This window comes from Erigeron canadensis, chromosome 9 (genome assembly GCF_010389155.1).
Source record: "Erigeron canadensis isolate Cc75 chromosome 9, C_canadensis_v1, whole genome shotgun sequence".
Taxonomy (NCBI): Eukaryota; Viridiplantae; Streptophyta; class Magnoliopsida; order Asterales; family Asteraceae; genus Erigeron; species Erigeron canadensis.
In genome coordinates this window covers 10,163,206-10,190,329 of record NC_057769.1, presented here as the reverse complement: position 1 = coordinate 10,190,329, position 27,124 = coordinate 10,163,206, and the positions used below count along the sequence as shown (strand labels likewise).

At 34.5% G+C, this 27,124-nt stretch overlaps 2 protein-coding genes across 2 annotated transcripts; both read left to right on the top strand.

Moving 5' to 3' along the window:
* The first annotated feature begins 832 nt into the window (after positions 1 to 832).
* Positions 833 to 11,542, top strand: LOC122582281. Its single transcript, XM_043754651.1, has 9 exons — positions 833 to 1,037; positions 1,148 to 1,210; positions 1,304 to 1,359; positions 7,904 to 7,997; positions 8,299 to 8,359; positions 9,589 to 9,670; positions 10,202 to 10,257; positions 10,423 to 10,486; positions 11,213 to 11,542. The coding sequence occupies exons 1-9, from the start codon at positions 897 to 899 to the stop codon at positions 11,271 to 11,273; spliced, it is 678 nt and encodes a 225-aa protein (XP_043610586.1). The 5' UTR covers positions 833 to 896; the 3' UTR covers positions 11,274 to 11,542.
* Positions 11,543 to 15,860: 4,318 nt separating this feature from the next.
* On the top strand, positions 15,861 to 19,751 carry LOC122583176 (protein DETOXIFICATION 53-like). Its single transcript, XM_043755603.1, has 2 exons — positions 15,861 to 16,040; positions 18,179 to 19,751. The coding sequence occupies exons 1-2, from the start codon at positions 15,861 to 15,863 to the stop codon at positions 19,571 to 19,573; spliced, it is 1,575 nt and encodes a 524-aa protein (XP_043611538.1). The 3' UTR covers positions 19,574 to 19,751.
* The last annotated feature ends 7,373 nt before the right edge of the window (positions 19,752 to 27,124 follow it).

Below are 27,124 nucleotides of genomic sequence, written 5' to 3'. Positions count from 1 at the left end.
AAATATATGTGTGTGTTATTTGTGTGTCTTATTTGTGTGTGTGATTTGTGTGTTGAAAGAAAAAAAAATTAAACAAAACTGCAGAATGGAGAAACAAGGAAGAAAGAAAGAAGAAGGAAAGAAGAAGAAAGAGAGAGAGAGACGTTCATCGTAGGCCCTGCCTTTTTTTTTTTGTAACGGTCAAAAGTTTCGGCACTCAAACCGGCACCACTGTGCCCAGTCCCCTCCCCACCCAACCGGTACCGGGGGGTCGGGGCGGTGTGCCATCCGGTACCGGCCCGGTGCCTCACCCACTCCGTCCACCCTTATCTATACTTCTATATCTATACTTTTATACTACTATATAAAAGTTATACCCTTATGTTGAAAAATTTACAATTTTGAGACATGCGAAATTATCATTTTACCCTTAATTAATTAACTTACACAACCATTCATAATCTTTTAAAAAAATTCACTATCCCTAAAAATCAAATATATTTGTATCATTACCAACACCACTTGACACCAACGCCACCACATCGCAACTAATGTCATCACCGCCGCATTGTGCGAATACCATACTCGTATTATCTCTAATTTTTTCCATCTCTTGATCTTTGCATATGACATGATTTTATAATTAAAAAAATAAATTAGAAGAATGTATAATTTTCCAAAACATAATATTAAACTCATAACAATAAAATAATAAATTGGTACAGTATTTTTTTACCTTTTTATGTAATAAATGATGATACGAATTTTTCGGCAAAATTTACTTTTAAAAAAAGTTGGAAAAGGAATTTAATTTAGTCAAAATCAAAATATAAATAAATCAGTTGGTCAAGGACTCAAGGTGTGCAGTGAAATACTGAAACTTTGATTCTAGGGCTTTTCCTTTACCCAGTTCAAAAATGGCGAAAAATGTCTACTTTTTCACAATAATCACCACATTGCCATTACTACTATTGCTATTATTATCCATGGCTTCAGATTGTGTAGCTTATCGACCTGGAGATATCGTTCCCATGAGTAAAATGGGTCAATATCATTCTGTATGTATATATAATATCTATATCTATATCTTATATCATAAACACAAATACCCATATAAATTAAACCAGTTTTCTGATATTTGATTTTGTGGGTATTTGATTTTGAACAGTCAAGAACAGTTTGGCATGATATGATTGGTCGCCACTGCCCTATCTTTGGTGTAAATCGTGAGGTAATTTTTTTATTTTTTATTTTTTTATATATTTTTAAAATTTGTTGAATTTTTTCTAAAAATTTTGTTTTTTTATAAATAATTTTGTTGCAGGTGTTGATTCCTATATCTAAGCCAACTGGTTTCACTGGTGCTGATCCTTACAAAATGTGAGATACCTTTTTACTCATTTTTGTATACATTTTAGTGTAATTTAGTATTTGGGTTAACTTGCTTTTCGAGCTGACTAATTCTAGAGCGACCACCTACTTTTCGACTTACGAGTAGCTGAAACCACAATTTGAAAATTTTGGTTGTTATGTTTAGCTGTAATACAACTAAAGGTGTTCAAGATACCTGTTTGCTGAATGTTTGATAGATTGATTTTTGGGGTTTTTTTTTTGTTTTGTTTTTGGTTGCTGAAAATGCAAAAATATTATGTAGCAAAATTTAGAAAAATGAAATATATAATACACCATTAATCAACACGGACTTTAGTCGCATAGACAATGTATGAATGATTGGATGACACTCTACCAGTAGACTAGTACTAATTTATAAACATTTCTTAATTGATCTCTGATCCTGTTAATATCCTGATCCGTGAAATAGACCTTTTTCTTAGTAAACTGTTATGACATAATAAAAGTACAACATGTGAATCTCTATACGCTCAAATGTAAACAAAACTCTCCATATGTAACAAGCTTCAATGCTTCATGTGGTGTATCTGTCACACCATTGTTAAAGTAACCAATTCCCTATGAGTCATTAGTAAGATAGTTTTTTCTAGACGTAGGACTGTTTATATTTGTCTCACCTCACGTCCTCACCTCTGACCATATGCAAAAGTTCTATCAGTTTCAGAGTTTCTTGTGTTGGGTGTGAGGTCGTTGATTTGGGCCTGTTTTAATTAAGGGCTGGTTTTAGTTAGTATTTAGTTAGGGCTGGTTATTTAATTAGGTTTCATGAGGACCAAGTTTGTTTATCCTAGCTGTTCTCCTATTTATATCCCTTGTTGTATTGTAATTCCTGGTTGTATTGAGCTTAATAAATTCCCTAGTTGCAGCCGTGGATTAGTTCACACACATTGTGTGAGATACCACGTTAATTCTTGTTCTGTTCTTTAATTTTCTGTTTTGCTTCCGCTGTGCAACCCTATTGTTCCTAACAAGTGGCATCAGAGCCATGCTAGGGTTTCTGTGATCAGATTGATTGAAAATTGGTTGTGGCTGCTGATGTTCGAATTATTTTAATTCGTTTGCTGCTGCTACTGTCTGTTTTTTGATCTGTTCAGTTCCTGCTGTTTGTTGCTTATTAAGCTGCTGTTCTGCTGCTGTCGCAACCTTCTTCTGTTAGGAATAAAACTGCACACACACACACACACACAATAAGAACTAGAAAATAACAGAGAATGAAAAACACGAGAGATTTAACGTGGTATCTCACACTAAACTGTGTGAACTAATCCACCGGCTGCAACTAAAATGTTTTATTAAGCTTTCTGCCTCTCAACACTCGTGATGAGGAATTACAAGTACATAACAATATATTTATAATAGGCACATTAGGGTTAATGACTTAATCTCCAAGTTACCAAGCAACCAGGCCTAAGTTAACTAAGGGGCTACTTTGTCTTAAGCTGTAAACCTCGCTGCCTTAACAACCTTCTAAACCGGGTTGGCCTATCAAGTCTCCACTAACCCAACAATCTCCCACTTGGAGGCTTGATAATCTTCAAACCGCCTTCCGCTGTGAATGCTTGTACTTATACATCTAGTAACTCCATCATTCCATCCTAGTTGCAGCGACCTTCTTATGAGTTAACCTGAAGGTCCGTTGAAACTCCAGTGAGCTTCAACTCATCACTCACGGCTATCTGTGCCCTTGACTCGTCCTCTGTCTCTACCGGCTCTCACCGAAATGAACCGCCAGATCCCAAGAAATCCTGAGAACAAACACTCTTCTTTATAAGCAAGAATTCATCCGGAGAGACTTTATCAGTCTTGGTTTTCACAACCCACTGTCGTATGGAAGCTGTAACTGAAGCTTTGACTATCTTACTGTTAGTGTTCCCACTGTCACGATGTCCCTTTACAGGTCTAACCTTTCGAACTCGTTCATCCTGAATCTTCACATTGGCTCTAGGTTTCTCTCTTGCAAAGCAAACCCTCTTCTGCCCACGAGATTCTGTGAACCGGACTTCCTTTTTCTTCAGAATTGATCTATTCTGATCTTCTGATGTCAAGCTAACAAAGCATAACGAACCTCTCTTGTGTCCATTAGCTATCACGGGATTACCTTTAACATCTTTTCATTGCCCATTCTTGAACTTAACCTCGTGTGTTGAGTCATCCAACTGCCCAACTGAAATTAAACTTTCTTCAAGCTTAGAATAACCCTCACGTCTCTCAAAGTCCAAGTAGTACCGGCTATCAACATCTCCTATGCCCGTAACATCAAGTATATCATCATTTGTCAGCTTAACCTTTCCGAAGTCCCTTATTTTAAGATTCTTCAACGTCTTATTGTCGTGGGTAGCATGAAACGAAGCTCCAAAATCCATTACCCAGGAATCTACACTACTTTCTACACTACATGTTAAAGCATCTGCTTTATCATGTGAAGCAAAAGTAGTATTCACCTCTTTCTTTTCATTCGGAAATTGATTCCTAAAATGACCGACCTCTTTACAGTTCCAACATGTCACATCATTACGAGCCTTAGACATCATTACGAGCCTTAGACTGTTTCCGCTTTTTCTGTTACCGCTTCTACTACCTCTGTTATTACTCCTTCCTCTACTTACATAACAAGTCAGTCATTTGATGATTCAACAAAATTCTTTCGTCTGACGGCTTCGCCTTGAATTAAATCTTGAATCCCTTCAAAAGTGAGCTTTTTGGATCCTGCTGAACTTGTAACGGCTGTAACAATTCCGGACCAACTGTCAGGTAATGAAGATAACAGTAGCAAAGCCTGGACCTCATCATCAAATGTTATCTCATCGAATGTTATCTGCACTGACTCAAGTCTAGACAAAATCGAATTCATATTGATGTGCACAGTTACTGAACTTCCTTCCTTCATCCTTGTATTCACCAAATCTCGAATCAAGAAAACTTTATTTGCTGCTGAAGGCTTCTCGTACATATTAGACAACGCATCCATGATTTCCTTCGCTGTCTTCTCTTTCAGAATGTTGAACGTAACATCCTTAGATAATGTCAACCGAATAATTGCCTTAGCTTTCTTATCCAAAGTTTCCTATTCGTCTGGTTTTATAATATTTGGTCTTTCACCCGACAATACCACATCTAATTCCTTCTGAACTAGCAAATCCTCTACTTGCATCTTCTCTTCTACCAACTGAAATCTTTTCCATTAAACTTTTCAATCGTAATCTTTCCGTATTCTGCCATTACACTGACTAAACGAAAATCTGATCACGAAAAAAAATCCAAAATCCCCAAAATCTGCCGAGAACCCTAATCTGTCCAATTAGACCCTAATCTGCTGCTGATTGACTGGATTCCGAAAAAACGGTGGCTGAAACTTCTCACTGAAACCCTAAATCGGACTGATATGAGACAGAACCCCAAATCAGAATTTAAATAGCTGAATAAAATCCCAATTAGCTGCTGGAATTGACTCACAACTTCAATACGACCTAGATCTGAAACAACTGCCAAAAATTGAAAACAGAAAAACCCTAATTTTTAATCAGGCCTGTTTTGGTGGCTGTTTCTGGCGGCAGAACGGCGGAAGCCCCTGAAACTGCTGCAAAACAGTAGCAGTCAAGGTGATTCGGTGGTGTTTCAAATAGACAGACCCTAGCAGTCGGCTAGAGCTCAAGCAGAAGTGGCGGCGCCCTCCACTGGCGGCGGCAACTGTTGAGCTGGCCGGAACCCTAATCTGGGTGACGGCGGCTGGACTTAGCTGGAACCCTAAACTGGGTGACGGCTTGGTGAAGGCTGTGTGATCTGTGTAAATCCTAGCTTTGATACCAGTTGTTAGGAATAAAACTGCGGACATACACAATAAGAACCAGAAATAACAGAGAAAAAAGAACACGAGCGATTTAACGTGGTATCTCACACTAAACTATGTGAACTAATCTACGGGCTGCAACTAGAATGTTTTATTAAGCTTTCTGCCTCTCAACACTCGTGATGAGGAATTACAAGTACATAACAATATATTTACAATAGACACATTAGGGTTAATGACTTAATCTCCAAGTTACCAAGCAACCAGGCCTAAGTTAACTAAGGGGCTACTTTGTCTTAAGCTGTAAGGCTCGCTGCCTTAACAACCTTTTAAACTGGGTTGGCCTATCAAGCCTCCACGAAGGCACAAACCCAACATCTTCTGCTGCTGGAACTGCTGTTTTTTTCCTGTCAGATCTGTTCTGAAGCTGGTTTGCAGCGGTTGCTGCTGTATATCACCAAAAACTACCACTGTTTGTAGCCGACTATTGCCGGTGGATCTCGGGTTTAGGGTTCCTGTTTTAGGGTTTTTTTTGTGTTGTTGACTGATAGTCTGGAAGATATAAGGTTGTTGTGGATGAGAGAGCTGTTTACGATGAGAATGAAAGAGGGGTCTGAGTGACCGAGGACATTAACAAATTGAGCTCGATCTTGTCCATATTGTCTTATGTTAAGATAAAGTTTGATGATGAGACCAAGGCTATACTATTGCTATCTTTATTGCCTTATATGGTCCGGGACAGTGACAACCGTTACTAGCTCGGTGGGAACCGATGATATGACATTTGAAAAGATTCAGGATTTGGTATTGGGTGAAGACATTCGCCGGAGAGGTACTCAGTCGGGATCTTCTTCTGAGACGTTACATGTTGGCAAGAAGGGGAATAGCAGGAATAGTGGCAAGGGTCGTGGCAGGAGTCCATCTTGAACTCGGTCGAGCATGCGTTGTTGGGATTGCAACGAGACAGGGGATCTTGGAATTCGTGTCCTAATAAGAACTCCAATGAAGGTTTGAACTTAGTAGTGTGGAACCTTGGGTCACAGGACCCACAGTGCTGATTGCATGCAGAATGTTTAAAATGTCATCTTTTGCAAGGTTAGGCTTGGAAACGGAAAGTTTCTTGATTTGATTGGCATAGGTATTGTTGTCTTGGATACTTCTTTCGGTATTACCAGAACTTTGCTTACGTGAGGGTCGTTCCAGAGCTCAAAATAAGTTTAATCTCTGTTGGGCAATTAGATGATCAAGGTTTTGATGCGAAGTTTGGTGGAGGAAAGTGGACGGTTTTCGAGAAACATTGAGTTATTGCTAGGGGTTTCAAGAAAAGTTCGTTGTATCTTGTGCCTGTTCCGTCTTGGGAAGTGACAACCCCTGCAAAGACGAATGCCAAATTGGGGCTCACTGATTCCTTATTCAAGCGAGTTCAGTCGACGGTAAAGAACTTCGGGACTCCCAAGTAATCTGCTTGAGCGTATTCGGAAGTATTTGGAAGTCTAAACGTGTACGGGAGTTTCGTCACAGTGGGAGGAGTTCGACACAGTTAGGGAATCTGCGTTGGGTTCAAAAGTCTAGGGATCCGAATGAAATCTCTCCTGAGAAGTTACCGTCAGTGGAGAGTATTCCTCTGAGAAGTCCCGAATCTACTTTGTGGGAGTGAGATGGGATTGAGGATGTGAAGATGCGGTCTGCTCGTGTTGGGGCCATGTGGGGATCCAACGGGCCTATATAACAAGTGAGGTCCGCTGCAACTAGGTGTGCTACGTGTTGAACTTTGAAGTTTGGTTTGTTTGTTGAGGTGGACGTGTACTTCTTTTCCAAGTGTTTTGGGATTACTTTCTTGACTGGGATATTGGTTGCTAGAAAGGCGGGTTGAAGTTTTTCGCAAGGCGGGTGTGAAGTCCTTGATTTGGGCCTGTTTTAATTAAGGGCTGGTTTTAGTTAGTATTTAATTAGGTTTCTTGGGGACCAAGTTTGTATACCCTAGCTGGTCTCCTATTTTTTGTTCCGCTGTGCAACCCTACTCTTCCTAACATCTTGTACCTGAATATGTTTAGACTTGAGAATGTAATGTTGTAAACATAAATTATGCCTTGGTCATTAATTTTATGTACTAGACAAGGCAACCACATATATTCTGTTTGTCTTTCCATTCGTGGTGCACATTTTTTCATGCATAGTGATATGATGCTTTTAACATATATCCATAAGGTTTTCTTCATACATGCGTTTAACATTTTTTCCCTAAGCTTATTTTTTATTTTTATTTTTATATTTTTGATGCATGCTCTTCTCACAACACTTTGTTAAGAGTTATCTGTTATGCATAAGGATAGTTGTTTTTTGTTGCTATGTTCACCCAACGAAGTTGTATGGAAAATGTAAAAGATTTTTGGATGGTGCGACTGACGATTGAGATGTGAGCATCTACTATATTTTATGGAATCTTTGCATATATGACTATCCTAATCCGAGTATGGAATCCTTACCTTAATGAAGTTCAAATGTTATTTTCTAATGACTAATATTTATGCATAACTATATTGACTCCAATTTATGCTTTCATTTTCCTGCTTACTATCCTTTTTGTTCATATCTATGAATCCACACGACCACAGAACAAGATTGGATTCTTTATTATCACAGTGGTTGAATTTTACAGCAGTTGTAGCATTAAAGTCCACATTACTTTTTATTCATCTAACACCAGGAATGAATGACATGTAGATCATTTCAAGTTGGAAAAGAAAAGTATCATATTCCATGGCTACTTGTGGTTAATCGGAAGAGTTCTGAGGTCCCCATGATTGATGTGCATTTGGTAAGGCCCTTTTGGATGGAAAAATATAATCCTCTCAATAATGTGACCATGGAGTTTTAAGGGTGTGTTTGTTTGTAGCTATGGGAATGAAAAAATTAGTTTTCATTCCCATGAGAGTGTTTGGTTGATTGCCTTGAAGTTATTAATTGGATATCAAACCCATAAAAATAGCCATCTTATAAACCCATCAAAGATGGCGGGTTTCAAAATCCATTCTCATTTCCTCTTTAAATCCAATCCAAATCCATTGTAATTCCATATCAAAAACCCAACGCCCCCTAACGTTTTCCATTTCATACAGAGGTACTCTGGAAGTGATTTTCTTGGTGTCACTGCCAAGGTTATAGACATGCCACATAATTGTAAGTTACCATATCTTTTACTTCACATTGTTATTAATATGTAATTCTGTGGCCAGAACTGTTCTACATTGATGTAGCCATCACTGTACTTCACCTTACTTGGTGTATAAGGGTTTTTGGTAGCAATGTTTAGCTGTAACTTTATCATCAAATGCACTATTTAAACAATAAACTCATGAACACTCGATCAGGGAATATGGATGGTGATTCTTGAAGCTATATGTGATGGTTTGGGTGTTTGGCACTTCATCAATCATACAATAGGCGACTGATTCTATGTTGGTATATGTACTGAATACTTTAAAAAATATAGGATGCCATCTCATAGCTTTAAGAGTTTAAACTAATCTTTTTATTAGAGATTTGATAAGTCGCATTTTAATCTCCTCCAATATTGTTTTCCCAAGATGTTCTAGTCTTTTTTGTTTGAACTCAATAACTATGATATAAAAAAACGGAAAGGGAAGAAAAGGAAAATATATTTTTTCTCAAATAAGCATCACTCTGGAAGAATTCAGTTGATCTGGCTACAAACGTTTTCTGCTACATGATTGTGGGTAGAAAAACTTTGGTCATATCCTTAATTAATGGGTTCAAATTCCAAGAGCAAGTAAACGTTTTTTTCTTTTTCGGTTTTGTTGTGTAAAAGGGTTGAAAGCTGATGCTGTTTGGATTCTTATAGCAAGTCCGGCAATATCAATGGACACAGGATTCTATTATGTAAAAGAAAGCAAATATTTAGAAAAATGTTCCAATATATCTTGTATGGTGAATAACTGCTAGCATGTTATTCTTTTCACCCTCATAAGTAATTATCATAGCTGGACCATTATTAATAAAAACATATATGCTGAATCACTTATTATGCCAAATTTACATGTATAATGTATCACATACAAAGTAAATCATCTATGGATTGGAAAATTTTGTATTAGAGAATGAATTTGTTTGATCATGGAACAAAGTCGAGCCCACTGTATGTTCCCAGTATTTGCTGGATCTATGTAACAACTCCACCTAAATGAGTATGAAGAGCCTTGAATGTTTTATTCTAGAAGGCAGAAGCAATAATTTCCATGAACCAGAAAGAGTATTGTCACAATGGATGCCCATCAAGTTCATTGAAAAATTGAATTTTCATGGTGTAAATCTATTTAAGCTGACGTTTTATGTCCTTTTAAATTTTACGGGGTTGAGATGACAAGTTTACTTCTATTTCTGCCAAGCAGATGTGGAGCAGCATCCTGACATTGGCAAGCAATTTTGGGATGCACAATTATGGCCAAAACACGTTCTTGTCAGATACACATGGTTAGTCCTTTTTTGTCACTTAGTTTGGTTACACCAATCTGTAATTTCAGTTTATGTTGCATCAAAGTTAAAAAACTAGCATCTGTTGAGTAAAAGTAGAGGTAGCTATTTTCTACAGTTTACTCATGAACCTGTTAGTTTGGGTTTTGTTTGGTACCAAACGAGTCGGAATTTTTAAGTTAAGCTGCAAGAGAAGCACGCTGCAAGTTTCTGACAGTTTTTTTTTAGTGCATACAGTTTCCTAATCTGTTTATTCAAGATTTAGATTATTGTTTTGCTGATATGGTTTTTGTAATCGCAACTAAAGCCTGAACTTTATATAGAAGTATTGACAAAATAGGGGTTTGCAGGTCAACCTGACTGACCCACCCGTTTTGACCTATACTAAAATGTACTAGTTTCAACATGAATTCATCTTGATCTGCTATCCAACGCGGCTGAATTGTCACCACTATGTAAAACATGGATACACATACACTACATACAACATGTTCATATTTCCTCTTGAAACTGATGAATGACTGTTTACAGGGAGGAACAATCAGAAATAGATGTTACTTCTGGGTTCTATGTTCTCTTTGGATCAGGTAAAGTATATAATTTAGACATTTAATTAATAAAGATAGCATTTTTGCAAAACGCCAAGGAAATTCCTTGTAGAAAGACTTCACCTCATCGTTAGAAAGATTTATAATCTTATTTTTGATAATTCAAAAGCATTAGTTTATGATAGTTCTCTTCCTTGTGAGCAGGACTTCTTATGTCATTTGTCCTTTCCATCTATATTCTGCAATCTTCACGTGATAAAATAGAAAGGTAATGCCATCATTTCCGTCTTTTTCGTATGTTTCATGTTCACGCTTCATCTTTGTGCCCTATTGATAGTGATATTATGAATTTTCATCTAAGAGTTGCAAAATTTCTAGGTATATCAGTGGGTATTGTGTTAAAGCATACTACCCATTTATACTTCCTATGTTCATTCCAAAGATCTTTAGTAATTGGAAAGATTTCAAGAGTTTTTAAACCGTTGAACCCGTTTCTAATTTAGTTAAGGTATGCAATGGTCTGTTGTTGTGAAAAAACCTGTTTTTAAGTAAATTTAATTTAGGTATGAAATGGCCTCTCAATTGTTATGTTCCTTTCTTATAATATTTCAAGTTGATTTTTATATATGACACTTACTTTTCATACTCGTATCATTTAGGTGACCTCAACATAGTCACCATTCAAATTACAACAAATAGTGTCATCCTTGAGAAAATTAGATTAGTTAATAGTCTTCATTTGTGGCCTCTTAGTATTTACTAAGATCCCATTGATGATTTTTATAGAACGGTCACTGTCACCCTTTTGCCACATTTACCAATCAAATTTTACGAATTTCTTTTAATTTGATTTACACTAGAATTCCACTAGTTATTAAAACCAATCCACTCGACGGGAACACTTCTAGTATTATAGTATAAGATTCCAAATGTGTGGTTGATAAATTATTTCCGTGTCTCTGAGAATGGTGATTTCATATGGTCTTCCTTCCAGGTTTGTAAAGGAGACTGTAGCTGAAAGTAGCATGTCTGGGGGAGTGGCGAAAGTCGAATGAATTCTATGAAAGAAAATATACACAGAACTCATTAATCTTTTTCTTTACTTGAAAGTTAGTTTCTGCATGTTAGAATATTAACGCTATCAGATCACATGGAGAACTCTAAAACTTGTAAGTATGAGAGGTTGTTCTTTTTTTTTTTTTTTTTTTTTTTCCCTTTTACTGTGAACAAATATTACTAGAGAGCAAAGAAAGATATAGAACGCTAATGTACTATTGTTTGAATTTTTACCTATGATAACAATTTGCATAATCTGCATCCTTAACTTTTGATTAATATTATCATATATCAACATATATAAGATATATAACAATCGTATAACAGATAGCAAAATAATTAGCGTAACTTTTCATACATATTTTTAGCAATCCTTTGTACAATTAACTTTTAGAATCAAATACAGAAAAAATCATAATACATTAGTTGTAGAAAACAGAAATCAAATAAAAATGTAGCAAACATAGTGATTTTATACAATTAGACAATTAGTTAAAGAAAAAAATAGAGATATAAACACGTAGTTAATTTATTAAAAGACTTGACCAAAAAGAATAGCTAAAGCCTAAAATGCAAAAAGAGGAATATATTCGCATAACAAAAAAAGAAAAAAGAAACAAACGAAAACATAGTTGAAGACTTAGAGTAATAGCTTTATACAATTAATTGTAGAAAGTGGAAGACAAATGAAAATAGTAAACTTTATTTAAAAACATGATCGAACAAAGAAAAAGCTAAAGATCGAAAACGAAAATAAAGAAACAGCTTAAGGGACTGCATCCGGCTTTCTAGCAGGTAGCCCGATGCATTGTTCAATGACAAGAGACAAAATCAGCATACATGTTCACAATTGTTATATAATAATTAAAATTAATTAATTAATTAGAAGAGTCAAATAAGATAAGTTTGTTTTGAGCTTCTTTTTGATAATCCAAAACTCTTGCTAAACTTTATGGGAAGGTGCCATTTGAATTTTTTAATTTTTTTTTTTTATCTATAGGATGTTATAATATCAAAAAAAGAAAAACATTTGTTTCATAATTTAAATACAACGTACATGTTGATAATGGGTTTCCAATATGAAAAAAAAAGGAAAGAAAATTACATCATTAGCCAATTTTTGTTGCGATTGTACCCAAATAGCTAAGTTTTTTTAGATTATCATAAAATAGCCAACATAATCGCAATAATCTGAGAAAATCACATAAAAAACATGAAAATCGCAATGAGAACCTGAGAATCGAAATGAGATTTCAAGAATCGCAACGAGAACATATAATCGCAATATGTTGACTTTGACTTTTTTTATTATGTTTTTATTTTTATTATTTTTTGCTTCCAATGGAAGAAACCCCTTATATATGCATTGCACATAATGGTATTTTAGTCATTTTATCTGTTATCTTCCCCAATGGTCAAATCTGAATCCAAACATCTAAACAACCAAACACCCACATTCACAGATCTCGATCTTTACAATCCCTTGTAATCCAAAATAAATCTCCATCTCTATATCTAAAATAAATATATACATTCACACTTAACATATACATATACTGCTAAAAAAGAAATACATATATGAACATACAAATCACACGCCTGACTTCAAGCTTACATTTGTGATTCTTTAAATACATATCAACTTTTAATCAATTATTTCTTGTTGATATAAATCTCATTTTTCTTGCTTTTCTTTCAAATAGATTGCGGGCCATTGAAAGTACTTTAATTGTTTATTCTTTAGATACAACATGGTTGTTGGAAGATTTATTTATTTGCTAGTGATTGATTCGTTTTTGATTTCATTTGTTTTAGATACGACAATCGTTTTTGAATAACACAGCGATTTTCCATAAGAAGCAAAAAAAAAAAAAAAAAAAAAAAAAAGGTCAAAGCCAACATATTGCGATTTTGCAAAATCGCATTGCGATTATCATGATCGCATTGCGATTTTCTCATTGCGATTATATGTTCTCGTTGCAATTTTTGATATTTCATTGCGATTTTCAGGTTCTTTATGCGATTTTCTCATATTATTGCAATTATGGTGGTTATTTTGTGATAATCCAAAAAATTTAGCTATTTTGGTACAATCGCAACGAAAATTGGTTGCTGTCGTAATTTTCTAGAAAAAAAAAAACATATGTTAGATAATTTTCTCTCTTAGTTTTACTGTTTTAATAAACAATACCATGGATTTAGTCATATTACTTACTTAGGGGAAATAGAACCAATGATGACGAAAAGTGTCTAAGGATAAAGATATTAATCCGTATCATGAAGTAATGAAAAATTCCAAACTGTGGGTAAACAAAAAACTAAACGGAAAGCTTTAAGAATTAAGATACATTTCTAGCTTCTAAAGTTATTTTTATCAACTCAGTCGAAAAACATAATTTTTATTGTCGTGTAATAGCTAGGCTATTGATGATGATACCTTTCGACTTTCGTCACAAAGCCCTCTCGTCTTTTTTGGCTGTATATTTTATATCATTGTCGTTTGAACCACATTTAAGAGTGGTGCAAACGGAGAACTTGGGTTCTTTCATCAGTAGCCACATCGGTTGGTAACATTACTAGGACGCCTTCATCGTTTAATACATTCTTATTTATTTATTTTATTTTATTATTTATTATTATTATTATTTTTTTTTTGGTCTTTTTGGTGCACATATGAGTTAGAGCATCCACAATGGTATTTAGCTATTAATAGCTTTTTTAGTTTGACATATCTTTATTTAAAATAATATAATCCCAAAAGCTTATTTCCCTCTATTTTTTTTGGTTAGATTGTGAGTGTAACAAAAAAAGTTTTTCCTTGAATGGGTTGAAGAATGTCAACCTATTGATCAAATAAGTCTTTGCTCTAAATAATAAAAAGCTTTTCAATAGCTTTTTTAGATAAAATAAGTCTTTGATCAACCCATCACTAGAGATACCCTTATAGTAGTGATGAAATGTGGGCCTCTGCTATGAAATTCTTTTTTTCTTTCTTCTATCATGTATATGTATATATATGGACTAGTGCTCAAATTGGACGGGCAGTCTTAAAATATATTAATCAAAGCTAAAAATTGGAATTCAAGTATATTAAATCCCTATGACCAATATCACAATTTAATCATTACGAAACTAAAGAATGAAACATATGAAAATTAACTCCATATAAATATTGATTCCAGTTTACCCTTCTTTTTTTTTTCCAACTTTAGTTAAATTAAAAATTTACAGTTTGTTAAATCTAAACTTACTACAAACAATATATTAAAAAAAAGCCCTAGTAGTCGACTATTTTTGGTTTGATCGGACGTAGGTTTTTTTTTTTTTGAGAAGCATAATTAATTATTTTAAAATTGGATTAATGTATAAATTGGTGATGGAAAATCAAAAAGTGTAAGTTAATTATTTTTAAATTGGGTTAAAGTGTAAATTGATGATGAAAAACTAAAAAGTGTAAATTAATTATTTTAGATTGGGGTTAAAGTGTAAATTGGTGATGAAAAACCAAAAAGTGTAAATTAATTTAGATTAATATTAAAAAAGTAGAGAATTAATAAGGATGAAGGATTAGACTCAAAAGGTGGATTAGGGGTGCCAAGTATATCCCAAACCCCCTCTTTTAGTTATATTATAGATGTATGTATACATGTGTCAATAAAGAAATTCTAACGTGAAATCAACTAATGAGGTTCTATAAATTGGGAGTGCTCTTATAAACTCTACAAATCGCTTATAAATCGAACTAAAGTTTGGAGAAGAGCTTTTCGCTTTCCTAGATAAACATAAACGTAACAATTGACAATACGTTATTTACACTTAAAACATACATATTACTCGGTGTATGTTTTCTATATCTGTTTTAGCTTAATCATGCCTTGCTCCCAATGGACCCAAATCGTCGGGTGTATAAATTACTACAAGTTACTCTTAGTTAAATGTTAAATTTTATTTATTTTTGAAATGTGAGACCTTATATATTATAGGTTCATATATACTTATTGATACCATTCTTTTTGAGTACTATATACAAACACGTACTTGATAAATGTTTTTGATAAATTATTCAGAAAAAATGACACCAAAATCATTTCTCCTAAGAAAATGGAGAGTGTAGATGCAATAATAATAAATCATGTGTTGGTGACATGGATTTGAGTTGTAACACTTCAAGTGTGCCATGATCCAAATTAGCCAGCCACTAGACGACGAATTGAACCTGCAGAACCTACTTTGACGAAATTAAGGTTTGCATATATATATATATTTTTTGATATTATAAATTTCTTGGCGACCATATATTATTTTATGTTAAGATGATATTATATTATATTCTTGTACACCCATGAAAAACAGCCCATCATTCTAAAAGAATACTTTTTCTCTGCATTCATTCAAATAATGTTCTCTTTGTGTCCATTATCATTCATTCCTCTCTGTTACCGCACTCCTGCAGTTTCTAATTCCTTTCATTTTTCTCATTTTGTCATTTTTTTTATTAACAAAAAAACACACCAACCAAATATATATATCTTGTCTAGTTATCTCTAGCTAGTTAGTGTGTGTTTACAAAAGCGTGCACGTGTTTGATGGATGCAAATGATCACGAAACACCTCAAAATGATGATACTAATAGACGTGACATTGTAATTAGTGTGGAAAAGATTAAACATAGCCATGAACCGGCAACGATTCAAGATAATAATGGCTTTCATGGAGCAGGAGTAGTAGATAATACATGTCACGTTCGACAAGTGCTTGTAAATAAGGTTTGTTCTCTTTTACAAACACTAAAAAAATGTAGCTAGGGATCTAATTAGCTATCGATTTTTTGTTCCGAAAGGCAACTATGAATTAATAATGTGGCCATGTAGGGAAGCTATAAAACTTAGTTTGAATGCAAAAAATGTCACAGATCTTATTGCATTCTCATGTTTGGGATTTTTAAATAGAATTAATAATCAATTAGTTAAAGAGTAGAGTTGCATATTCCTAGTGAAGTTGTGCATTTGATCACTAAATTTATATTAGGAAATTAATTGGTACGTACGTGCATCAAATGCTGTACAAGTGAGGTCTTATGTTCAAGCTAGACATCCTCCTCCTTGCTCTTGGGACATAGTGATTTACTTCTTCTAACGTTGGTTGTACGACTGGCTTGGGTTCTTCCAAGCTAGGGTGCCGCATTTACCTTAATTTCTTATGTTGATTTTGTAATCTTAGTGTTATGCTCTTCTAAGTATTTTTCATCCATGATAAGCTACTCATTAATTTTCACTTTCTTAAGAACTTCATTTATTATAAACAATAATAAGAGAGTATAATTCAGCTACACTTTCGTTATTCTGTTTATAAGAGGGCTCCCAACATCGAAGTCAGTTTGCTCATCGATGCATGTCGCTTTTTTTCCTTTAAACCGACGCCCTAGGTAGCATCTCTGAGCCCTTCGCCATACGAATTTTGTCCTTGTTAAAAGGGATTTATTTTCTTGTTGTGTAATTAGATAATGATAAAAAATAAAAGTAACGAGGAAGTGACGAGATATTGTTGGTAGTAGTGTGATGAGATATATATAGTTGGTAGTAGTGTGTCAGTTTGAAATTACTTTTGAAAGTGATGAGGTGAAGACGTGAAGCTAATGTGACATAACTGATAAGTAACGTACATTACTACTCGATCAGAGCCCTTTAAGCATCACTCATACATGGTCCCTATAGATAACAGGCTAATTTCTCATTGATGCAATATGCAATGTTTGTATATCCAAAGGGCACCATTAGTAGTCAAACTTAAAATGATAGGGTATGTGTAATGCTAGGGAATGATTTGTACTAGCTTACTAATTACATTAGCGAATTTGGCGAAGTGTGTATATGTATGCTCGATTTTAGTGTAATCGCCGATATGCAAAATGCAGTAATTAAGATAAACCCCTTCTTTAATTAAGCAATAAATTTGTTCCAATAAGTTGCCCCAAATAAACTAAAGAAGATTGGACCATCAACTTTTGCATTATGAAAGATTCTGAAAACGTTTTTCCGGACCACAAAAGTTTAGAAAAGGGTTAGCGAAAAAGCCACCAAGTTGTAAGTATTATATGGATTTACAACAAATTATAAGACACTAATCAACAATTATTTATGTGCTTTAGTTGGATTGTACCTTTTCAAGTAGGTATACAAAAATTCCCGAAAAAAGAATATCATTTGATCTTGTTACCAAAAAGCGTGTTACTATTAGATTAAGAATATATAAACCAATGTAATTAGCATCACATGATTCTTATTTTTCTAGATTTAATTTCTGAAAAGTAATGCATGTTTGTGAAAGGCAACACAGATTAAGAGTATGTTAATTAGTGTAGTAAGTATATATTGACATTAATTAAATGATTAATGGTTTAATTAATCAACTTTAATTAACTAATGACGTAACAGTTTAAGGCGTGAGGGTTGGAGAGTCTGCATGTGGCTTTAGATGTTTAGTTGTAGGAGCTAGTACATTATATTTTGTATTCCTGCATGTCCACAGAAAAAGTCATATAATCTCTTTCAATTGGTGATCATTTGGTGAAGGTAAATTTGAATGTTCTGATCATTAGAGTATAGATAAATAATCTGTTGATGATATGTACGTGAATGGCATATATATAGTTTTATATATATGTCACCGGCAATCATAAAATTATCGACTTAATTTAGAGACTATATATATACATCACATTTTTCGAGAGTTTTTGGATTCCATCTCAGACATTCGTGTAATGTAGGTGTAGGAATAGAATAATATGTTGTTAAAAAAAACTATATATGCTTTTGTAAAAGTCTTTGGTGAAGGATGTGGTTATTATTACTGTTGTTGCAACTTAGGGACTAAAGAAAATTTGATTTTGTTTATGGATGTGTAGGTGGTGGAAGAGGTAATACTCCTAGGAACATCAGCCTGCCCAGTTGCAACAACCACCTATCTTCTATTCTCAAAGTCCATAATCTCAATGCTCTTTTTAAGCCACATGGGAAAATCGGAACTAGCAGGAGTTGTTCTAGCCATCGGTTTCGCAAATATGACATGTGTGTCAATCATGAAAGGACTTTGTATGGGGATGGATCCGATATGTTTTCAAGCCTTTGGAGCCAAGAGATATTCTGTCCTTAGCCAAACTTACCTCAAAACCATCATTCTCCTGTTGTTCATTTCCATTCCCATCGCATTCCTATGGCTAAACATTGAGCCTGTTTTGCATGTTTTTGGTCAAGACCGCAGTATTACAAAGGTTGCAAGAACATACTTAATTTTTTCTCTCCCAGAACTCCCTGCCCTGGCTCACCTCTTACCGTTGCGTTCCCTTTTGAGGACACAAGGATTAAACTCACCAACAACAATTGTTGCCACTTGTGTCACCATCCTACACCTTCCTATAAATTACTTTCTTGTTAGTTATCTAAAATTGGGAATCATGGGCATTGCAATGTCGTCGACATGGTTTACATATAACATGAATATTGGGTTGGTACTCTATGTTTACTTGTCGAAAGTTGCAATCAATCCTTGGAATACCAATAAGACCAACATTATGGCATCTGTTTTAAGAGGTTGGGGACCATTGTTGAGCTTATCAATCCCTAGTGTTTGTTCAGTTTGTTTAGAGTGGTGGTTATATGAAATCCTTCTTTTTCTTAGTGGATTATTAGAGAATCCTCAATCTTGTGTCGCCGCAACTGGAATCATAATGCAACTAACCGGAATTGTCTATGTGTTGCCATTTGCTTTAAGTTTAAGCATATCACAACGTGTAGGGCATGAGTTGGGCGGCGGTCAACCAGCTCGTGCACAATGGGCTGCAGCGATTGGGATATCCATTGCGGTTATATATGGACTTATAATCTTTGCGCTATATATGTCCCTAAGAAATGTGCTAGGAATATTGTATACTAATGAAAGTCAGATCCTTATATTGCTTTCTTCCGCCCTACCACTAATTGGCCTCGCTGAAGTGGGAAATGCCTTGCAAACGGCTGCTTGTGGGGTACTAACCGGTTCTGCTAGACCCAAAGTTGGGGTCAGGATAAACGTTGCCGCTTTTTACCTTATAGGGCTTCCTACATCAATTGCGCTAGCTTTCTTGTTGAAGCTCGGTTATCAGGGATTGTGGCTAGGCATGGTTACATCACAGGCTGCTTGTGCAGTGTTGATGGTGTATACTTTGATAAACACTGATTGGAGGGATCAAGCTAAAAGAGCTGAGGAGCTAACTTTGATTGTTAATAAGGATGATACAGATTCAATAGAACTTATTTCTTGATACATAAGAATGCTAGTGTTTTGCTAATTTTTTCCATATAGTTACATATTTTTTTTCTTCATTTAATTAATTATTTATTTATATAGTTTCGGTTACTAGAAGATTCAAATTGTTCATTGATTCTTGTTAGGAGTGAAAATAGGAAGGAACTGCATATATTCAAAATTGTAATAGTGTATGAAGTGTTTGTTTATGTGGCTTGATTTATATATATGAGATCCTTAAATAATTTGTTAATTCATATCCTAATACTTATTTTCATTCATCTCAATGTGTAGGAAACAAGCTTAAATTATATATAGTCTTCTAGGGTAAGTGCAAGTTCAATGGATGCGAGGCAAATTGTAGTAGAGCCTATACACAGATCTATCCGAAATCAACGCATAAAATATTCAAAATCGGCTCAGACTTGGTCGAGTCGCACTCGAGCGAGTTACCTGGATAGACTTTTGAGTCAAGCTCGAGTATGGCTTGTTACGAGCCTGATCAAGCTTATGCTATATATGTCTTATAATAATTTTACACTTCAATTCTATGGAATAGTTAACCGAAATCGAGCTTTAGATCGAATATATTAATTTCATGTACTTTCATGATTCGTTTTCTTAGGCTCCCGATTTCATAAACTTCTGAATCTGCCACCTTAATTAATGGCCACCAACTTATAAATTCCAATTTCAGTATGGAGTTCGCCAAGACCCCTTTCTCCTCACTAACAGAAATGTGGTTTTGGCGATGACCAAGTTTCGTCGCCGGAAAGCCACTAATTGACAAAAGAAAAAAAACATTTTGACTATGACTTAAAGAGTGAAAAAAGGATTAGGCGACGACTCTGCATCGGACGAGGGATGATGCACCAAAAAAAGTTAAATAAGTTGAAAAGTAAATCCTTTTTTGACTTTTTTTTTCAACATGGGATCCACTTTCTCTCGTCGTCAAAAACTTTGGGAGACCATTTTCTGGGACCAAGAATGTCATCGCCAATTGTCGTCCTCGAAAGTATTGGCGACAACATATGTGGCATGTATTTGGCGACTTTAGTTGTGGCCAAAGCCTGGTCTCTTTTAGTGCCTTTCCTTTTTTTTTTTTAATGTTCGTGTCACGGGACGACTAGCCGTTACATCCATACGAATAGACAGTTACTAGCGACTGATCCACGAAGTCTGAGACCACAGGAAAGGGAAAACCCACCAATTTAACCGGTACAGAAGGCACGACATTACTTTACTTAGGTAGAAACTGGAAGCAGCCTCTTTACTTAGGTAGAGGTGAGGTTTGCCTACATCTTAACCTCCCCCATACATCGTCAAGGTATTGGGGCTCAAAACCCGCGGAAGGCGGCACTGAGCAGTTACTTTACTTTACTTTTAGAAGGCACGACGTTAAATTGGAGGTAAAACCTTGCCTGCTCAGACTCGAACCCTGAGCAGGATCCAAACATCATTGCAGGACTTGGGAATTTTGGAGCCTTCTCTTGTATCATGAATCAAATTACAGTTAATGGAATGTTCAATGGGTTTTAGACCATAAATAATGGGCCTCTTATTTAACACCCGATATACACGGATGATGCACTTATTCTGGAAGAATTAATGGTCGGATGTGAACGCAAAAAGAAATGTCAAAATATTGAAGTGTTTCTAATATGGTCTCGGGCTTGAGGTTCAATTTGCACAAGTCGACTATATTTGGAATTGTGTCGACGAGCTGTTGATGATAGAAATAAATATAGAGATGGGTGTCGTGTGAGAAAAGAAAGAAAAAAATATACAAGCGTAAGAATTTAGCTGGGCTTTTAGTTTTGGCCCACTATCATATCAATTCGAAAGATAGTGCATTAGTGTAGCACTTGGCCGGCCCGAGGGAATATGTTAAGAGTCTGAGGCTCACATCTACATACTACAACAATATATTTCCTTCATCGTCTGATTTTTTGTTTTATGCCATGTCTTTTATCACAAATCAAACTCAAACAATGTCGTTTCATCCGATGACCATTTTAAGTATTTTTTTTCTTACCCATTTTAGCTCAAAATTACCATGATCACTCAAACTACCTACTTAAATACTTATGTAAATACTAATGAAGAAATTTAGCAATAAATAATGAGTTAAAATACATACAAATAAGTGATACTAGTCATTAAAACTAATAAACTATAATGCAAATAAGTATAAATAAGCTAATATGAATTATCTGGTTACAACTATATCACTTTGGATTACATATAGTTTTGTTTCTTGAGTAACATTATTCAACGCGAATATTTATACGCGAATATTTATAAATAAGATAATATGAATTATATGGTTACAACTACAGTTGAACCTCTATAATTTAATACTCGATAAATTGATAACCTCCATGGACCAGTATAAAATTGGACCCCAATTAATAAAATAATAAGATAATAATTTTTTTTAGACCCCAATGTAAATATATTAGTCCCAATAAAACTATAAATTAATAATTCCTTAAATATTTCAAAATTCTAACATTGTCTAGTAAAAAAAGAATCTATTCTCACTTATTTTTTTTTGGAACTTGAAATCTATATTGAGTTCATTTTTAAATTTTCTCATCGCATTTAAGAGTTATAGGCATTGTCTTCTCGTATTGCAACAAAAAGTTGTGAAGTGTTGTTGCCGCTTGCAATGCTTCTTTTCGAAGCCATAGTTGATGTGATTTTCAAACTTATCTTTGGGCATTTTATAGTGAGAAATCTAGAATCATGTACGTTGAACTATCTTTAATTCAAAACAATGCACTTGACAAGTTCATTTAATTTAATGTGTGAACATAATTTATCAAAATTTATCGATATCAACTAATTACAAATTTATCAAATTTATTGAAAAGGGGTATTTTGAAGGTCATATATAAATTCTTTAAATTAATAATTTATTAATTTATCGATATAATAATATCTCGATAAATTTATAAAAAACCCTGGCCCCGACATTATTAATTTATAAAGGTTTTACTGTATATCACTTCGTATTATAGATGGTTTTGTTTCTTGAGTATATCATTATGAATTATAGTATTGTATTGGCTAGAAAATTTGGGTAAAACAACTATTGTGTAAAATAAAATATAATTATATTATACTCTGTTCAAATTATATAGAACGAATGGAGACCCGTTGATCTTTATGCATTGGTAGACAAAAAAATGCATAGCGTCTCGTTTATGTCAAGCAACTGGTTTCTATACTTTGAATACATGTTCTAATTCAATTCAGAGTAATTTGACGTTTTGAAAAGGCGAAATTTTTTTTTTTATCAACAAGCGAGGATTGTTAAAACTTGTTTTTCCATGATTAAGCAATTACGCTAGCTAGCTCGTGCCTGTAAATGTAATTGAGGCTAGACAGTAGACACCATAGCGCACTTTTTCAGGTTTGTAGTGATTCGATATCAATGCAAGTTAGAGTCAAACATAAGTTGATAATATAGCAATGTTAAGTCAATGATGAGCAGCTTAGCTAGTCATAGGCATTTTCGGTTAGACCCAAAGTTTTTTAAGTTTGTTTCTCTAGAATGGCAAACATTAGTGTTTTTTAATTTCCTTGGGGTTGTTTAAGGTACATAAAAGTTTCACTATCATACGGTGAGGTTTTTCTCATGTTGTATAAGAGGGTGCCCTGTGGGCTCGTTCCCCTCTCGTTCCTCATAGACATACGAGTCCACACCATTGGGTGGACCTCGTTCCACTCGTTAGTGTGACTCGTTCTCCTAGGGATGAATATGTTTAAAGATTTGTTTTTTTTTAATGTGTAACGACTATTTTCCAAGGAAGAAGACAAAGAAACAACTTTCAAATTTTGGCAAAACAGGCCCCTGTAACGGCTATTTTGACCAAAATCAATTCAAAAAAGTGACACATTTAGTCCCTAACGGCTAGTCTTTGTAAAATCCTATATATACACTTCCATTTCATTAAAATCCATACTACTCTTTCATATATTCATAAATTTGATGAGCGTCCATTTTGTGATAAAAAGTTATATAGAAAGACCTCATTTCTATGTCTTAAATGAGTTAATATTCCGGAACTATCTGTACTTAATGAATCACATGTTTATGCAGGTTCACGGAAGATGCGAGTGTGGGTAAATGACATCAAGATGAAGGCCCGTGAAGTTACAAGACACAAGGAGGTGATTCGGAATCCGAACGGAGAAGTACGATAAGCGGCAACAGCAACAGCAACAGCCCTAGCCGCTGGCCCAGTCCCAGCGCCGCTGGGTGGCCCAAATCAGCAACCGACTTTAAACACTATTTAAGTCGAAGTAACCCTCAAAACCCTAAGGGAGAGCCGATTCAGCAGCCCTAGTCGCCCATATTCAACCTTAGGTCGACTTTGCAGATTCGAAGGAGGTTTTGGAGCTTCAAACACCTTCCGATCTTCATCCTTGACCTAGATCTACTCTTTTATTTTACTTTCAGTTGCTAAACAGTGTCTTTCATCTTTTCATACTTTGTTATTTTTTTAATAATGTCAAGCTAGCTAGTAGGCTGAATACTTGTTTGGATCGATGTGATCATGTAGACGTTTATTTATTAGATCTATTGGAGTGTGTTTTACTGTTTATCGTAGATCCATATATTACTAGTTCTTCATATTAATATTGTTCTATAATCATACACTAAGATTAATACATAATGATAAAAAATGCTAGTCGGTCTATAACTAGTTGTAAAAGTTTATTCACTTGTAACCGAAGGATCCAGAACCGTGGTAATTAGGATGAATAGAACATGATGCTCAACAATGTCAGAGATAATTATTATCTGGTCATGGCTTAAGAGCCGGGTAACTTAAAGATGAACTAGTAACACAAACTTTAAGTCATTAATGCTTAAACAATGAATCTAACGATAATTTGTTTATAGGGTATTGTGAGTCTAGCGACATCACTAGTTATTTAGGCAAAGTGAATCTAACGAGAATCTGAGCCGTGATTAAGTTTCTAACAATCTAGCAAGTAGGTAGAATGATGTTTGGTTGTACCATGAGATCGGAAATGCCAAACAAGTATTTTAATTTAATTACTGTTATTTGCTTTTTTAAACTATTTTCAGACTAAGCCTCTCGCTAAATAAGCGGTTGCGACTTCTATTTGCTTTTCAGTATTTTTAATTAGATTAATAGGAAATCGTGACAACCCCACAACCTCTAGAATTACACATATTACTAAATTAGGTAAAGCAACACGTCCCTGCCAACGATCATGTTCTTATAACTTAACTATATTACATCTGATCGGGTCCCTTGTCCGTTAAGGTGTGTGTGTGTTTTTGAGATAATAACTTGTACAATATTTTTATAAATTTAAACACTAAAACAAAAACAACCATCAATATTCATCTATACTTCTATACACACACACATTTTCGATGGCAAATATTACTGTCTTTGATGCAAAAATGGCCATGCAAAAGCATATGCTTAACGATGATAGACACAGATCTGGAGTTAACAATGTGATTGAAAGCATAACTTCCAACAAGGAGACTTACATAGCCGAAATCGGACGACTTGAAGTTGTAGGGGGAGTATATTACTTATCTTCGACATAAGATTGACTGACTGGATCAAATTATTTTCCAGCTTAGCACTCCCACTTCCACTTTGAGTGCTACATTAGACCACGGGTTATTTTTGCAAGGCAATGTCGGTGGTGGTCATCCTGATGATTACCAGACTGACCCTGGGGAGAAGTAAGCATCTCTTCAACCCGGAAACACTGTCGGGTCTCTTGAACCCTGTCGATACATTTATCGCAATGACGCGATAGTATTGTGGACTCGGACTTTTTCGAGTGTTAATATTATGTATTTAAATATTATGAATGTTTTAGTATTATGTATGGTTTTTACTCTTTATTAATGTTTCATTATGTATGTTTTAGTTTGTAAAATAAAATGGAGTATGTGTTTTTAGGTAAAATATTTTCACATATATAATAATTTTTTTCTTTATAAGGTTTGATTTTATTTATTTATTGATTTTGATGAAAATCCAAAGTTGGTAGTTTATAAATATTTTGTTATAATTTTAGAGGGTTAAAAATGTAAAGTTTGTCAATGGGGTTGGTGGCCCATTGGTAAGGTCATTGACCTTGAGAGGATCTACCTAGATTCGGGTCTCACTTCTCACATTTGTGAGGGTGAATTAATATGAGTTTTTTGAGAGTCCCGGTTTACAGAGATACGTTTAATTTAGGAGTCAAAAGAGAATAGAATGCCGTTCAAAAAAAATGTAAGTTTAGATAAAATGGTAGATTTAAATATTTGGTAGGTACAAGACTAATCCTTGATATTAGATAGGGATTAATCCTTAAAATATATTTTTTTTTAATGTGCCACTAACTATGACTTGTGACTAGTAGTTAAAGAGATGAGTGTGAAGCCTCTAAAAATGAGTCCATATGTGTTCTTTATGATTATGATTGATTTATATGGAAAAATACGTTGACAAATGAGAATCCTGTTCTCACTTTCGTAGTCAAGCATTTATTGATCAAGTTGTTAGCTTGTTCAATTTCTATTGGTTGCTTTCTTATTTCGACATATCTTTTTACACGTAACTTATTATAATTATGTTTAGCTGGATGTCTAAATCATTTAATTAGTTTTTTTTTAAAAGGTGAATTTTACTGTAAATTTTGTGTCGCGATTCGATAGCGAGAGGTCTAGTATACGTTATCTGAATCGGGTCCGTGCTAGAGAGATCACTCGAAGTAGAAATGACTATTTTAAATACCCAATGGGGGAAAACCCCCTACTAGTTCACCCGAAAGTACGACCATTAATAGAGATAAACTCTGTCTCCTCAAACTTGAACCTGAGTATACCCAAGTCAAATCCTTATAAAAGGACTACCTGTATCTCAAAGTTATGGAATGAAAATTCGAATCTGAGACCTATAAGTGTTCACCAAGGGAACTCTAATCCACTAAACCAACTCATCGTTGATAATTAGTTAGTTAAGATAGAAAATGCAATAATATTGTATTTCAATGGTAAAAATACAAGTATTTTTTGTTAAAAGTATATAATTATTGTATATAGAAGAAAGATATTGTAAACACAAGTTTTATATAAATGTTTAATTAAAGTATATGTATAACTTCTTTTTTTTTTTTACAAGTGAATTTTACCTTCGACACGTATAATGTGTGTTAATCGTACAACGAAAGGGTCCCGCACTAAACGGATCTTAAATAGTCTTTCTCACCATACCACCTCCTTTATTGGAAAATACCGTCAAGGAGATCTACCAAGGCTCGAACTCGAAACCTTGGAGTAAACTCTACCGGGGCCCCACATCGCAGGTTTAGTGAAACACTCCTGGCCACTGGGGTTTAATCCAGTGGTTAAAGTATATATATAGCTATTGTGCATGAGTTTTATATATTGATATCGTTTCTATATTATATTTTTATATGAGATTTTTCATCTTAAGATATATTATCAACAAATACAAACACAATTCTTATATAAATGTGCCTTAGACATCACGAATTAGAGGTAACGTTGGAT

What these genes read in the sequence shown, in the direction of transcription:
- LOC122582281 (XM_043754651.1), top strand. Translation starts at nt 897, where the DNA reads ATGGCGAAAAATGTCTACTTTTTCACAATAATCACCACATTGCCATTA. An exon ending in AAATGGGTCAATATCATTCT is followed by an intron (nt 1,038 to 1,147) that starts GTATGTATATAT and finishes GATTTTGAACAG; the next exon opens with TCAAGAACAGTTTGGCATGA. An exon ending in TCTTTGGTGTAAATCGTGAG is followed by an intron (nt 1,211 to 1,303) that starts GTAATTTTTTTA and finishes ATTTTGTTGCAG; the next exon opens with GTGTTGATTCCTATATCTAA.
- LOC122583176 (XM_043755603.1), top strand. Translation starts at nt 15,861, where the DNA reads ATGGATGCAAATGATCACGAAACACCTCAAAATGATGATACTAATAGA. An exon ending in GACAAGTGCTTGTAAATAAG is followed by an intron (nt 16,041 to 18,178) that starts GTTTGTTCTCTT and finishes ATGGATGTGTAG; the next exon opens with GTGGTGGAAGAGGTAATACT.